A 16767-nucleotide genomic window follows, 5' to 3' on the forward strand; every position below is an offset into this window, starting at 1 on the left:
ATATCATTCAGTTTGCTTGAATTCTCCTCTTCTCCCAATCGTTGTTAAATTTCCATCAAGACTTACTTTTCCTGTTATCATCACCCTCGCTGAAGTTCCCCTCTATTTAAAATAGGACAGTCTTTGTATCACAATGTATATTAAAGTTGTTAAATGTTAAAGCTGTCTTTTGCAATGTCATGTAGTATACTGACCTACATCTGATAAGGTGATTATGTGTGTACATCTCTTACCTACTTTACTTAATTCCAGGCTCCTTGAGGGCAGAGATTTTCTATTTTTTTGGACAGCCTACGCAGTAGCTAGCATTATACTGTACACTCAATTAAACATTCACTGCATTATCAGATGAATGAATACAGGAGAACTATCAGCCATGAAATCGTGTTGATTCATCGATCTAAAGACTGCATAACTTTTCTCAACAACGTGAATATCAAGATAAACATGAAAAGGCAGTGTTTGGCCCAAGACTGTTCTGGATTCAAATCTCAATTCCTCCACATCCTAGCTCAGTGGCCTTTTGCAAAATACTTAAACAGCTTTGATTTCCTCTTTTGTAAAACAAAATTATAATGCCTACTTCCAGCATTGTTAGGAGTTTAAAATGACAAATTCCAAATACCCAGCAGAATGCCATTGCTAAAACACGGTTGGTTCTGTTTCTTCTGCTACCATGTCAAAAGTTATTCCTGTCCTCGTCAATTTTATATACAAATAATGAAAATTTCTTGAGGGAAATTATTTAAGAGGCACTAAAGCATTATAAAAAACTGGAATAAACACTACTGTTCTGCCTTCCCTCATTACAGAAAAATAAAATATAAAATTGGAAAAAGTTACTACTGGAAATGTTTGCAGACTATTAGTATTAATAATATATCATCCAGCTATACTACTTTGTAGAGGATTTGGACATGGTAATAATCATTAGAATGAAGTAAAGGAAATGGAAATGGCACATTTTCCCTAATAAATGATAATTAGCAATAAATTTTAAAAGAGTAAAGTGTTTTAATGTAGTAAAACCATATATGTACTTTTATTTTACTCAGTTAATATGAAGTACTATTAAAGCTTTTTGGGTTTGTTTTTTTTTTTTTTTCATTGAAAGTACAGTAAACTGGGACTAATTCTTAAAATGAGGATAAACAAAAAGCTCTGAGAATATGCATTAAGAATTTCAGAAAGTTGAAAGAAGGTAAGAATAGTTCCAGAAAAGCGCATACATTATTTTAAAAAGGGACATTTTGAGTAAGGATTTTATAGCTTTCTAGCTCCTAAACTTTTAATATCAGATAAAGTTAAATATATTGTTTTGAAGTAGTTTTCTGACCACCTGTAACGGAAAGATATGGGATGCTTATAACATGCTAAATAATTATTAAAGGGAATAGAAAATCAACAGTTAATGTGATGGAGGATTTCAACTGTAAGTTATCTTTATAACCCTCTTAAGTTACGGGGCCATTATTATTAATATACCCTTTCCCCAACCAGAGAAATAAAGATAACTGAGAAAAAAAGACCCAATACGACAAAAGCAAATGAAAGGTTAAGAGTTAGCTTAGTATGACTTGCACATTGTATGAACTCATTACAGCTGATTTGATTCAATTTCCTTCCCCGGTCCTAGTGATTTTACACCATTATCTGAATCTTCATTATCTTTTCTGAACATACCTTAACTTCTTTGCTGACACCTCTAGTAATGGAATGAGACTTGATGATCAACAAAGAAGCATAAGATGTCCATCCCACAAAACCGAGAACCACATTGATACCCAAGAAGAATCTGTCATAAGTGTGATAATAGGACAAGCCTTTCAATGCAAGACGAATCAGCTCCTTGCAAAGGGAGACCTATAGAGAAAGGAAAACATGACTTGCCACATGGGAAGAATCAGAAAACCTAAGTTTTAAACGCAGGAAAATTGTTAAAATTAGAGTGCATAACTGTAAATGATGGATCAAGAACAGATTTTAATTATTCAAGGATCTTCTTGCAAAGTACAAGAAAAATTCCTGAATAGAATGAATTTTGAATCTTGATAAGGAAGGGCATTTTAAATGTAAACTATGATATGTGTAGTGATTTAAAATGATTCACTCTGTGGAAATATCTACAGATGACATACAAAAGAAAGAACTGAAGTCTCTCTAATATTGATCCCAAGTAGCAGAGATATCCACATTTGTATCATTTTTTATTTTCTCATACCAGATTAACCACGTCAGTTATAAAGCATCATTAAAACAGAAAAACAATAGCTCACTGTTTTAAAACCATAACAAAAATAAGCATTAGAAATGCATGTATTTTGCTTAGGCAATTTGAGAAACTGAAAAGAGAATTCTCTCCTTCTTCAAAATTATGACCATTTAACAAAAAGAAAATTAATGGAAAACATAGTGGGGTAGTTGCTGAGATTTGAAGCTTCAGTATGAATCATTAGACTTCTGATAGTGTGTAGATAATGTCAAATGTACAAATATGCCATGTCCTAAAATGTCATGGGTTATAGGGTTACAGAAAATTGGAATATACTTTCTCATTATAGAAAATGGCAACTGTTCATTTCCAATGCTAACCTAAAAAAGTTTACCCCTGATAATATCTGAAATAACAGAAGCATGTCCATGGCTAAAGCAGCTACTTAGAAAATTCAATCCTTCTTTAATGGTTTAGGAAAGCTCCCCGGCCTGCCCACTTTGCTCTCCATTGTGTACCTTGCCCCTCCCCATACCCAAACTGACAACTAGTTATTTATATAGATAAGGCCTGCATACTTACTGCTTCATCATACTTTCTCTGCTTTATATATGATCTTGCTTTTCTTACAATGTTTAGCTGTTTAGATTCAGAAAGCAACCTACAAAAGAAAAGGTTAGGTTTAAAATGTTTCCTCATTTCAATGATATTTTCTTTCTTTTTTCTTAATTGAAAAATAAAAGGACAGTGAAAGTTGAGAAAATAAAGAAATAAAACAAAACAGAGAGAAACCTAAAGCTAATTGTATTATTGCTCATTATCTGAACTCTCCCCCAAAATAGCTTTAGTTAAATTTGGTTTTCTTGACTCAGAGTTTCAACTCCAAACTCCACTTATCAGAGTCATATGATCCATCATTTTGAAGAAACGGAATACTCTAGTTAACAAAGAAATTCTGACTAAATCAATGTAATTAATGGAACAGCAAATTAGTGGCGTGAGTTTCACCGCTCAGCAGACTTGTGCTCATCTGCACACAACAGACAAGGCAAATCCATTATGGCTCTTTGTTCCCCTGAGCTAGACAGGGCCTGAGAATTGTCAAAAACTCCAGGCAATCAAAACCAACAATCAAAGTCAGTGAATAATTTGAACCTCTTTGCCATTCTTATACTACACCATATACTTTTCTGGTTCCCTTACCTTTCATTTCTCTTTCTGTCATTTCCTTGTCCTTACTTTTTTTTTTTAAATATTTTATTTATTTATTTGACAGAGAGAGACACAGCAAGAGAGGGAACACAAGCAGGGGGAGTGGGAGAGGGAGAAGCAGGCTTCCCGCTGAGCGGGGAGCCCGTGGGGCTGCATCCCAGGACCCTGGGATCATGACCTGAGCCGAAGGAAGACGCTTAAAGACTGAGCCACCCAGGCGCCCCTCCTTGTCCTTATTTTTACCACATTACATTTCTTAAACCTGGTTGTGGGTACAAAGATTTTTGTCATATTCTCCAATCTTTTCAGCATGTTTGAAGAGGGATATATATATATATGAAAGTTGTATGAGAAACTGCAACTTTTCTTCCAGGGAAAAAGACTGTAAGACTAGAACTCAGGAGAGGTAACATTTTATTATTGCTTGTATAATTTTTATTGTGTATATACATTACTTTTTCATTTATATTTTCCTAATGAGGTTTTTTTTTTTTTTTTTAGAAAATAATTAAAACATTAAAGTTTAACCACAGTTTCTGGCTATGATGGAAAAGCTTGGATATATCAACGCTCCCATCAGGAACAACTAGAAAGCCTGACAAAATGAAATTAAAAATCACTTTGAAGGTGCTGGAGAGCCGCTGAGACCATCAAGAATTGAAAAGTTAAGATCCTAGAGAGAAGCAAACGAGAGAAGTAGTCCAGCCTTCTACAAACTGTAACCCTTAAGAGCATCTGCCATTCTTCTTGTTGGCAAAAGGCTGAGAACTTGGGCACACAGCTGGTGCCAGGAGGTAGAGAATCCAATAGAGACTTTGGCAATCCCATAAGGCTGCAGAGATGAAAAATAAAATTCGTGGCTGCCAACGCAGCCAGGACTTGAAGACCCAAAAGAGGAGACAAATAAGAGAATGACATACACTTTTCATTCTGGATTTTAAAAAAAGACAGGAATGAAAAACTATGTGGAATTACTTAAACTAATTTAATACAGACTCTGAGGTGAAGTCTTACGGAACTTTTATAAGCGAGGACATCTTTTCTAGTCTATGTGGAGAACTCAGGTAAAGAAGCAAAGGACACGGCCTGGTGAGAAGGGGAATGAGGAGGACACCCAGCGAATTCTTCAGCTGTGTAGGGCAAGAGGACAAGAAGCTTTGAAGAAAGGCCCTGCAAAGGAGGACAGACGGTTCAGCGGTCTCAAGACACAGAAGAGAAGAGCCACCAAGGAAGGGCTCTGGGTAACACACACTTTCCGCTGAGATCCCTGGGAGGCTACACTCCAAGTGGAAACGCAAACCAGAGGTAAGAGAAGATGACAAATGCAACACAGCCTTGAGTCAGCTACCACTCTGTGCCTGTCAGAAGATAAGATGAAGGGGGGCGGGGGGATGGGTTAGCCCGGTGATGGGTATTAAAGAGGGCACATTCTGCGTGGAGCACTGGGTGTTATGCACAAACAATGAATCATGGAACACTACATCAAAAACTAACGATGTAATGTATGGTGATTAACATAACAATAAAAAATTATTTAAAAAAATAAAAAATTAAAAAAAAAAGAAGATAAGATGAAACCTCTCTGGTCAAAGAGATAATCCAGACCTTCCAAAACTTTTAACATACAATGATAAGCATTCATCCAAAAACCACCAGACTCAACAACAGGACTGAATGAAAAAAGACAGCAGAAGCACACTCACAAATGAGGTGGTTATTGGTGGTGTTATCACGTATGCTTTAAAATAATGGTGGTTAATATATTCAATCATAAAAAGAAAGATCAAAAACTGTACCGAAGAACTAGAATCTATTTTAAAAATGAATTGAAAGGGAAAGTCTACAACTGAAAAAAAATGTAATAACTGAGATTCAGAACTCAGCGGCAGCCAACTGGACAAAGGAGGAGAGAGAGTTGGTGTATTAGAAGATAGGTCAGTAGAAAATGTCCTGCCTGAACTTTGAAGAGTAGAAAGAATGAAAAATACAGAAAAGACTATTTAAAACCCCCCCAAACAAGATACAAGTCGTTGTGAACAGCCCTAATATTTATACATGTAAATAGAATCCTGGAGAGGGAGGGAAAATTTGGCGGAAGTAATACTTGATGATAACGGTGACAGCATGTTTCCACATAGTAATTTGTATGAAAAAATTTTTCTTTATTGACTAAATTTTTTTACATTGAAAACATCAAATTTTAAAAGAATCCATTACCAGCATGTTATGCTTCAGTAAAAAGAGCACATTTCTTTGCTGTGATTGCTACTATTCCATCTTTTTTCAGTTATTTGAACACTGTAGGAGAAAGTAAACCATGCTTTAGGATTATTCAGAATTTTATCATTAATTATTCAGGATGACTAGTGTTTGGAGGAGAAAATCTTAAAATGCTGCATTTTGAAGTATTTTCTCTTCCACGTCTTCTCAAATTTTTATTACAAAAATATTTTGCTTGCACTTATACATATTTTAGAGATAGCTAGTGATATCTAGCCTATTCCTTTCTAAAACACCTATTTAGATTAAAGCAAAACAATTTCAAGAAAATAAAGACAGAGAAGGGATAAGTTATTTCTAGAATAATCTGTGTTCCTTTACACTGACCATTGATATAGAATCTTATTTTCATCTTTTAAGTCATAACTGAGTAAACATTTTCTATGTATGTATGTGATATATAAAAGTTAGTTTTTTAATTTTAACTTTATTTTTTTAAGATTCTATTTATTTGACAAGAGAGGGACACAGCAAGAGAGGGAACACAAGCAGGGGGAGTGGGAGAGGGAGAAGCAGGCTTCCTGCAGAGCAGGACCCTGGGATCATTACCTGAGCCCAAGGCAGACGCTTAATGACTGAGCCACCCAGGTGCCCCCAAAGGTACTTTTTTTAAAACAAGAATTTCAATTTTGAAGGAGAAAACTGCATTTCTAGTAAATAATTAGTAAGTCAGATGGGTGAAGTGGTAGAAAGATTCACATTGAAATCAGTATTTAAATTTGGTCTAAGGGAGGAACTTTAATCCATATCAGCTAAAAGAAACAAATATATTAAAAAGAACCAAAGTAGCTTTTGCCATTTTGGTAGAAAATATATTAAAATATTTTGTTAAAATTTAACTGCCCTGAGTTTATATAGTGACTTTTAAGTAAAAGAGAATAGCTACTTTTGCTTCTATTGGCAAGGTACAATATTTCCTTCCCATTTTCATTTTCTTCTGAAATACTCCTTAAGAGACCTTTCTTGTTGTCATTTCATGTAATTTTTTTCCCTTAAAGTTATTCTGACCTTACTTTGTCCTCTACAGTACACAGTTTTCCAAATACAAAGTGTTATCTCCTCCTTTTTAAGGTACTTTCACAGTCAAAACTTTTATGCTTCTTCTAGTCATGTAGCGCCACCTGCTGGTCATCCCTTGGCACAGCCCAAGGTTTCGTTAAGTTCTACTTGTCAGATATTTCATGACTTTATTCTTTCTTAGGTCTTTAAGATATAAAAGATAAAATCTAGTTAATTTTTAAAGAACAGGATAATATAGGATATGCAATTACCGTATGGATCCACTGGACTCTTTTACAAGTGTAAAGATATGTTAAAGGATCTTAGCAATTAATTTTTCTCCCACCTTGAAACATTTGCTATTTCATCACCCCAGGAATTATTACATTATCCATAAATTATTCATGCTAGACAAGACTAAATAAGACAATGGAAGAATGGTGGAGAGATATCATTAGACTAAAATCTAGTGATGCTGGTGAAATTGATCATGTTAAGTAAAATCTCAAGACTATGACTTCACATGTCAATATCCTAGATAAATTTTCTCAAACTTAAGAACTGATGAGTAAATCATATATTTCTAAGAAGAAAAAGGAAATATGTTACTTATTCAAGAGGGAAGGGCTTCACTGAACAATTGTTTGTAACAAGAACTTTAACTGTTTTGCAAAAAGAATCTGTGACAAGTATTCTTTCATCTATTATGATGTTTATATGCCAACATTTACTTGATATAGTTTCTAAGTGGATAATGCTAACATTAAGTGTATATATAAAGGTGAATGGAAGAAAACGGATGGTGTAAACCTGAGGGAATTCATTAGATTAGAGAAAAATAGAGGCCCTTGTACTCAGATGATAAATGGCAATAACTGTTTTTTCCTGGTATACTGAACATATGTAATTAAAAAAAGATACTAATCATAACAGATATAAAATATCCAGGAATAAAATAATGAAAAATGTGTATTATAGGGAAAACTATAAAAGTTTACTTAAGGACGTAACGGAGAATATAAATAAGTAAATGTTGGATAGTAATACCATCAATCCTCACCAAATTACTTCCTAAATATAGTATAATAACCAAAGAATTTTTCAAATAACTCAAGACACTGATTCTAATATTTATATGGAAGAATACATTTCTTTATTGATGCCCATTATTTTATGATCTCATTTGATCATTTGTGCCAGTGATTAAAATACCTATATATTTTTGTTCTTTTTAAAAATATGTGCTTTATCAAAGTACTATATGCACATAATTTAAAAAAAAATCAGAAACAGTACAGAGGGCATAATGACAGCCAACAAACCCCTGCCCCACCCATCTCATCTCTCAGTTCCCCAACCCAGAGACAAAAACTTTTACACCTGTCTATTTTCAGTTACTCTGGTAGTTACCTCCATGTTTCTTAATAATATGCCTTTATTACTATTTCTTGACTGGATGACCTGAGGCATTTTCTGTGGACTCCTCAATGACTCTGCCTGTTTCTGCTGTCTCCTCCCCACTCAATACGGTTATATTACTATTTTTACCTCTTCTGTTGGCTACACTGGTCACTTTATTTTTTAAAAGATTTTATTTATTTATTTGACAGAGAGAGAGTACAAGCAGGGGGAGTGACAGGCAGATGGAGAGGGAGAAGCAGCCTCCCCGCTGAGCAGGGAGCCCGATGTGGGGCTCGATCCCAGGACCCTGAGACCAGGACCTGAGCAAAGGCAGACACTTAACTGACTGAGCCACCCAGGTGCCCCTGGGCACTTTAAGTAAGCTCTACCCCCAACGTGGGCCTCGAATTCACGACCACTAGATCAAGAGTCTCATGCTCTACCGACTAAGCAAGCCAGGTGCCCCTACACCGGTCACTTTAATAAGGTAATACCTACACCTCTGTCTTACTTTCTCAACTATATCCAGAAGTTCCACATTCTATTTTATGAGGACAATAGCACCACTACGATTCCACTTATATTTCTTTCCTCCTCTGCCTTCCAACCTGTAACCTTGTACACTGTCAAGATGGGGAACATTTACATTCTAGTCTGTAATCATAATTAAGTCTTCCTTGCTTTGTCTGAGGTTTGACTCTAAAAGCTGAAAACCAGTGTTTATTATGATTATTTAAGTACTGTTCACTTAGTAGCTGAGTTTGATGCTATGATTGGATTTTCCTGTCTGTCCCATCAAAGCTTTGACCCTTGGGCCACTGTTAAATAAATTCTCTTTCTCATACTCCCAGCAGCGGTTCGAAATCACCTTACCTATTATATCAGGTTGCTTCATGCATGAAGCATGCTTTCTTGTACGGTTGTAAATGTTTTCTTTTCCCTGAAGTTTCCACTTGCCCTTGTTTCAGGGGATGAAGAAATGTACACCATCCATGTGTGCCATCGTGTTTCCTCCAGCTTCTTATTCAATCCATATATTAAAATTCATTTCATGTAGCTATTCTAATTTGGAGGGTTTGTCTCCCAGTTGGACTATTCTTGTACAATGTATTATTCTATAAATTTTTAGTTGCATTTCTCTTTTTTAAAATATGCATCTTGTACTCTTTCTCATTTTGTAAAGTGTGTGCTTTTTCTTTTATGGATACCATAGCTTCTCAGATATTTCTGAGAATTTTAACATTTTTAGGTTCTTTTCTGTTCCTTAAATTATTTCCTCAGGAGTCAATTCTTCATTTAACCTTAGGCACTTTTTGGTCATATTGCAGGCTTTTGACAAATGGTGACTTTTCAGCCAGACAAGTCTGCAGGCAGGGCTGGTAGCTTTGCTCCAGAGTGGGTGAGCCACCGGGGAGGAATCAAGCATGCTGCAGGGCCCCCAGATGACATGAGGCTAGCAGTGGCTCTGCAGGCAGATGTTGAGCATCAAAGCACAGTAAGTTCATGGTCGGCCAGCAGCTAAGTGGAAGAAGGAAGGCAGTGTGCACCTGAGCCCTTTGCAGAAGAGTACCTCTTCCCTGACCAGTCCTTTTAGAGTGGCTGGTCTAAATTAACCCACAGTCTCGCTTTCAATGTCCTGTGTATTTTCCTCATACCAGGAACTGATAATATATTTCTTATTCATCTATTTATTTTATTATGCTCTGACTGTACCACTACATTATAAACAGATGCATAAGTTATGTATATGAGATAATATGGGGCAAATTCCAATCAGTAAAGATTTGGCTTTATAAGCACATGTGATAATCTTACAATTAGGGACACCCTTCAGAGGTAATTCTACCTTTAATGTATATTATATAATATTTAGGGCAATTAATTTCATATGATCATAAGTTGCAAAACCCTAATTTTTCTTGGTTTTTGATCTTCTATTCACACAAATACACACACACAAAGTCAGGGATGTAATCACCTTATTTAGAGGGTAATGCAATATTTAAGCCTTTCTAAGTTTATGAATACCACACTAGCACTACAGAAGTTGTCAAAAATAATTCCAATGAGGTCATTCAAAGCATCCCTAAAACCCATATTTCAAAGAGTTTCTATGTATTTTGGTCAAGACCAAAATCCTTCCTAATTAAATGTGAATCCTTGCTAATTGAAAATGAACCTTGAGGAGGAGGAATAAAGGAGGCTGAATAAACCAGCCCACATCAGAAGTGCGGAGCCAGGGTTGTGACTCATATCTCCCCTCTCCTGAGTCAAGGAAAACAGATCTAGGACAGCAAAATCTTGCTGCCCACCAAAGTCTGCTCTCCTCCTTACCCACCCAGTAGTTGTCAGGGTCTCCCAGAATTGTATCATGGGCCTTTTCTTGTCACTTTCTAAGTTCTCCTAGAGCCTCCTACATGTGCAACAGTTACCACCACCATCTTATCTTATGCTGATGCCTCCAAATTTACACAACCAACTCCCATCTCTATATTGAGATCCAAGTCCCTAACTTGCTACACTAATTTTATTTCTAGCTAACTTCCAACTAATTCTAACTAATTAATTGGTATCTTCAAATGTCAGCTAAACTCAGAAACATTCACCCTTGACCCTCAAACTATCTCTTCCTTCTTTCTACAAGCCATAATGGTACCACCACCTCCCAATCAACCAAGCCAAGAGGCCCTACGCCTTCCCAGGCAGGCCCTGTTCAATGGTCTCCTTAATGTTTCCCACATCTCTCTGTGCCCCTTTATCAACCATTCAAAAGCATCTGGCAACTGGCCCATTATTTACAAAAACAATAGAAAAGGATTTTGTTTTGGAGTTTACACTACTATAAACAAAAAAGTAAAAAAAAAAAGTAAAGTTTCTAAGTAATCTACCCTGTCTGTCCTCAAACTCATTAAAAAAACTCCTTCCTACAAGTTAATAAAAACATGAGACTTACTTAAATGGTGTAAAAAAAAACGGTAAAGTAACTTCTTTTTTCTGAGTCATTTTCACCTGGAATGAGATAGGAAAATATTTTACTATATTATAAATGAGAAAAAAAAATTAGTTTCATTTTGAAATACAAACATCCATTAAAATGTCTCTTTGGGGACAGTTTATTACTTTCAAACTAAATGGAATTTTATGTTACTATATTATTCCATAAATATTTAAACAGAAATTTCAGATTATACTATCATAAGCTGAGAATTAATCATATCAAGCTTGCAAAATAACATATTGTAATGTAATTAAACAATACTTCTTTTACTCTTAGAAAACAAAATAAGTCAAGCTGCGTTAATAGTATTAATAACAAAGTTTCAGCTAAATAGTCACCTCTTTAGCTTAAACATATGGTAATATACATGAAATGACAAGAAATGTTGCAATCGCTAATACTACTCCTGTGGGGGCAAATTCCAATCAATAAAGAGTTGGTGTGTAGTCTTTATAAGCATATGTGGTAGTCTTAAAATTAAAGACACTTCCCAAAGGTAATTCTACACCTCAAACTGATTTCATGGAAAGTGCATTTCAAAAATGTTAAACTTTATGACACTAGTCAAATACACAAAATTTAAAGATAATAAACTACAGAAAATAATTTCTTAAAACACAAAATCAAATATTTTCACTTATATTTGATTTTAAAGTTGTAGTAGTATCCATTTTTGTGTGTGTCATGTTTTACCTTGAATTGTTCAAGAATCTGCATTGCATTTGTAAACATGCTCTCCGCTTTGAAGAGATCAGTGTTGTTAAGATAATCTATAGGAAGGATACCCTGCAAATAATAAACACTGGTTTAATATTACTATTAATATTATTAGCATACTATTACTAGTATTAATAGCTCAGGCTGTTCTTATAAAACAAAACATACTTACAAAGGAAGCACTAGAGATATTTAGATGAACAAATTACTGAAATAATTAAGCAAAATATCTTTTTTTTTTTTAAGATTTGACAGAGAGAGACACAGTGAGAGAGGGAACACAAGCAGGGGGAGGGGCAGGCAGAGGGAGAGGGAGAAGCAGGCTCCCCGCTGAGCAGAGAGCCTGATGTAGGACTCGATCCCAGGACCCTGGGACCATGACCTGAGCCGAAGGCAGATGCTTAACCGACTGAGCCACCCAGGTGCCCAAGCAAAATACCTTTTTAAAAATCATAACTGAAAAACGTTCTATTATTTTTTCTACAAAGTAGATATAATAAAGTAAATAAAGCAAAAGAGATGAAATAGGGTCAATAAAACCTAGAATCTATTGAAAGACTACTGTGTGCTAGGCAGTGAACGAAATGCTTTGCACACATGAAAAATCACTATGGTGGGTCACAACCAATACACCTAAAAAGAAAAAAAAGGCATAATAAGAAAATTGAGAGTATACCGTGCACAGTAAGAGTAAAGACTGTTCTGTAAAACTTTTGTTCCAGTTATACACATACACACATACTTATGACTGTAAGGGTCATTTTCTCAGAGTTCTGAGTTAGATGACATAATTTCTTATCAGCATCCAGTTCCCTCCCATTCTTAACAGCATTACCATTCTATGTTTAGAAATCTCTCCCACTATGGAATTTAAAAAACAAAACAGATGAACATAGGGGAAGGGAAGGGAAAAATAAAGTAAGATAAAAACAGAGAGAGAGGCAAACCATAAGAGACTCTTGACTATAGAGAACTATAGAGAACAAACTGAGGGTTGCCGGATGGGTGGGGGGGGCTGGGTTAAATGGGTTATGGGCATTAAGGAGGGCACCCTTGATGAGCACTGGATGTTATATGTAAGTGATGACTCATCACTAAAATCTACTCCTGAAACTAATACAACACCATATGTTAACTAACTTGAATTTAAATAAAATCTTGGCAGGAAAAAAAAAAAAAGAAATCTCCCCCACTGGATATAACATAGTAGGTTTCTAATGGAGCCCCACTTTCCTTTACTGAAGGGTAGACAATTAACCTAAGCTAGCCCATTCAAATGGTAAGCACTGGAATTTGACTCTTGAGAGTCAAGGAACAAAAAGTACAACAGGTATAATACTCTTCTCTCCTAGTGTAGGTGCCCTGGGCACAACTGTTTGGTTCTTTCTTCCAAGTCTCTGGTGCTCTCTTAGTTCCTGTTCATTTCTAAGCCTGGTTTTTGAGCACCCCTTTGATTCAACAACCCAGCAGTATCTTTTTAATAAATTCCCTTGCAATGGATTAAGTTTCTGCTGCTTGCAATAAAAATTATTTATATATTTTTACCACTTATAACTGAAATACAAAGATAAATCTGTACACATTTTAAAAAATAAAAAATTTTAAAGAAAAGCTATTAGACTAGTGCTCCATGTTGTAGGTTATAATACACACAGTTATGAGACATTATTGTATACTTAGAGAGGAAAATAGTTTTAAATGTAACCAAAGATTATTCAGAAAGACATAAAAAAGTAAATTTTACTGTACATTTTTTTTTCCTGAGAGCTGATAAGAAAATTTTACTCCTTACCACTGAATTAAGGGGAAAGGGAACTCCAATAAGAGAAGCCATCAATGGTGCAACATCAGCCTACAAGCAGAAAAGTTCAATTCTAATAAGTCTACAGACATCAATAAGAATATTAAATAATTTAATGTAACTATATTTTGGACTATAATCATGATGTTCATTATACTCCATTACCTTCATTTAATATACAATAGATATCGACTCTAAAAATATCATTTGTTACAGCTGCATTAATGTATAAAAAAATAAATTTGAAAGAGTCCCAAATGTAAAACATGCTAGAACAAAAAGTTACCTACCCTAGTAGCTAAGAACTTGACTACTTTATATGATAGTTTTTCAGTATTATGAAAAGGATGCCTTAACTAGATAGAAAGTAAATAGCAATAGAAGGCTCTATCTGGAGAAATGTATTCATTAACTAAAGTATATACCAGAAGGTTTGGCCAGCCAGTGAAATTCAGGAAAGATACAACCCCCCTAGTTTCCTGGAGAGTTGTTTCTGCCCCCACTTCCACTTCCCCAGCCCCCCACCACTCCTCAGCCCGCTCCAAGTTCCTTTTTGACCCTTCACCATCCCATTCTCCTTTGACCACTCTCCTTTGGAGAGCTAACATCCTGTTTTTCAACATCTGACTGTTTTTATATTAGTCCTTATAATTTTCAGGAAGTAAAGTGCTTAGATGTCAGAATACCCAGTTCCAAATCCTTGCTTGCAATCTCTCAGACCTTGGGCAGGTTACTTAACCTCCACCAATGTCTTGGTTTCCTTATCATTTATTTACCTATTTCCTTATCATTTATTTATTTAAAAAACTCTCCCTTAACAGAGTTATGGCATAATTAAATGAGATTAAATTTATGAAGTACCTGGCACATAATAATCGTGCAATAAATGGTAGCTACAAATGCTGTTGTGGTTATTTTAATTACTTGGCCTCTCAGCAGCACTGTGTAGCCCACTCCCTTCTCAGCTTCTGTAACACTGCACTCCACTGAGTGTCTTCAATTTCACTGTGGCTCTTTTCCAGATACCATCTCTATTTCCCCATTTAAAGTTGGAGCTTGGTCCCAGGCTCTCAATGCTTCTCACTCTTTACCATCTGGACTCTCTTTACGAAGTAGCATCCCACAGAAAATTGGAAAACTCCAATGGCCTCTAATTGCCTTCTCCCTTTTCCCCAGAGGCCACTGTTGGCCTCCTCTAATGCTACAGCCAAAGAAATCCTTTCACCAAAAGACAGATTATATCACTCTCCATGCTTCAAATACTTCAAGGGCTTCCCCAAGCTTTAGGATTAAGTCCACAGACCCAAAAGGCCCTTCAGGGTCTAGCACCTACCCAGACATCATACTACAGTCTCAGTTGCTCTGTGCTGTAACCCTTTCATATACCATTATCCTCTTACCAGAGCTCTGTGTACATGATGCTGCCTCTGCCTGGAAAGGGAAACGGAGGATCGTGTGCCTCGTAACTCCTACTTCTTCTCCAGTCTCAGCTCAATCCTCAATGTCCTGGGAAGACTTTGTTGACCATACCATCTACCATATACATCCACTCTACGCTCTCCTGGCTTCACAGTCCTCTTTTGTAGTACTTAGCACAGCTGTAATTTTACATTTATTTGTATAATAATTTGGTTACTCTGTTCTCACCCCCACACTGTAAGCTTCCCAGGGCAGGCATTTTGTCTGCTTTGACTCATCATTATATCCCTTATACATGTTTAATGCTAATGTCTACACAATGTTCAAACATACTGCAGACACAAAACAATGCTGGTGGAAGGAATGAATAAAGAAATTCTCACCTAATGTAGATTTGAAGTAGGAGCATTCGGAGAGCAATAGCTGAATCTGTATTTAGTTTTAAATTATAATCCAGTCTGGCTATAAGTAAAACATGTTTTATGATCTTCAAGATATTCCCTATTCCTCTAACAGTGATTTTTATTGCAAAATTAAGTTGCTAATTTTATATATTTTCATTTATTTGGGCAATATGCAGCCATCCTGAGAGAAAAGACCATTCTTAATATGCTGACAGAGAATAGGCTTCTGCAATCACAGGCCTGAAAATGAGCTCCTGGACCTTGGTTTATCTACTAAAATAAGAAATACCGGCTTGTGAGGTGACCTGGAGAAGGTAAAATAGTCCTACCACCTTGAAGGCCATATACCAATAATGCCATGCCTTTTACAAATAGTGAAGATGGCTGTTTACATAGCATATCTTCAACAATGAAAATTCCATGCTTCTTATTTATACATAATGTTACCAGTCTAACTTAGATTAAGTTGGCCATGCATTTCCTGTAATCTAAGGTTTCTAGCTAAGTAATCTATATTTTGTCATCTTTTTTTCCATTGCATTTGTAAGCATCCTGGCTAGAATTAAAGATAAAATATGTGTTAATAAAAAAGAAATGGTAACTCATACTACCGGGGAAAAATCCATAATAGGGTTTTATTATTTATTAGCTCTGTGCTTAAAGCAACTAAGCAAAGCAACCATGACAAGAAATCACAGAAATTGAACAGGCATGCAAATTTCTAATTCTTTAATTAGCCAATGTTATTTGGAGGGAGTCTTCTTTCAGTTTTACCTGAAGCTTTTTTTATTTTGCCAGAAGAAAGATTAGTTGAGTTAAAATATTTGCACTAGAAGGATTTCCCTTGGTAATTGAAATGTTTTGAAGAATCCTTTATCATCATTATTTTTAATATTGTTTTTCACATTTTTTTTTTGGTCTAAACTTGTCATAGGAGATAAAATTAAATTTGAAAGTGATTAAATTGAACTGAATACCTGATGGATATCTTGCCTTTTCCAGTTCTCTAATTTCCATTCTGAAACACAGATACAAGAGCTGATGTTAAGATTAAAAATAAATAATAGTTTCATTATTAAGAGAGATCAAGCGTAATGTCAAACAAAAGTATTGGGAAAATCTATTTTAAGCCAACTCTGAATAAAAAGGGCACTTAAACAGGCACAGCTATATATTTTTAAAACTAGAATTTTAAAGGAATAGCTTTAAAATAAATATTGGTGTTTTCTGTGATTTATTAAACTTTCAAAATGCTCATTTGCAGACAATTGTTTCAAAACATCAAAAGGCCAAGGAAGGGAAGATCAAGTAAAAGGCACAATGA

General features: G+C 35.4%; 1 protein-coding gene across 9 annotated transcripts in view; it reads right to left on the minus strand.

Annotated features, from left to right (window-relative positions):
- Positions 1 to 16767, minus strand: part of PIGN (phosphatidylinositol glycan anchor biosynthesis class N) — a 108258-nt gene that overhangs the window by 59027 nt on the left and 32464 nt on the right. For 8 of the 9 annotated variants that reach the window (XM_027577305.1, XM_027577300.1, XM_027577306.1 and 5 more), the window contains 6 exons: positions 16421 to 16461; positions 13612 to 13671; positions 11796 to 11888; positions 11058 to 11113; positions 2795 to 2873; positions 1684 to 1863 (listed from right to left, as the gene is read on the minus strand). In XM_027577305.1, coding sequence (XP_027433106.1) covers positions 1684 to 1863; positions 2795 to 2873; positions 11058 to 11113; positions 11796 to 11888; positions 13612 to 13671; positions 16421 to 16461 — 509 coding nt within the window. The remainder of the gene's footprint in view (positions 1 to 1683; positions 1864 to 2794; positions 2874 to 11057; positions 11114 to 11795; positions 11889 to 13611; positions 13672 to 16420; positions 16462 to 16767) is intronic. The other variant, XM_027577304.1, reaches the window with a different exon arrangement.

Source organism: Zalophus californianus, chromosome 14 (genome assembly GCF_009762305.2).
Source record: "Zalophus californianus isolate mZalCal1 chromosome 14, mZalCal1.pri.v2, whole genome shotgun sequence".
In the NCBI taxonomy this organism is placed as follows: Eukaryota; Metazoa; Chordata; class Mammalia; order Carnivora; family Otariidae; genus Zalophus; species Zalophus californianus.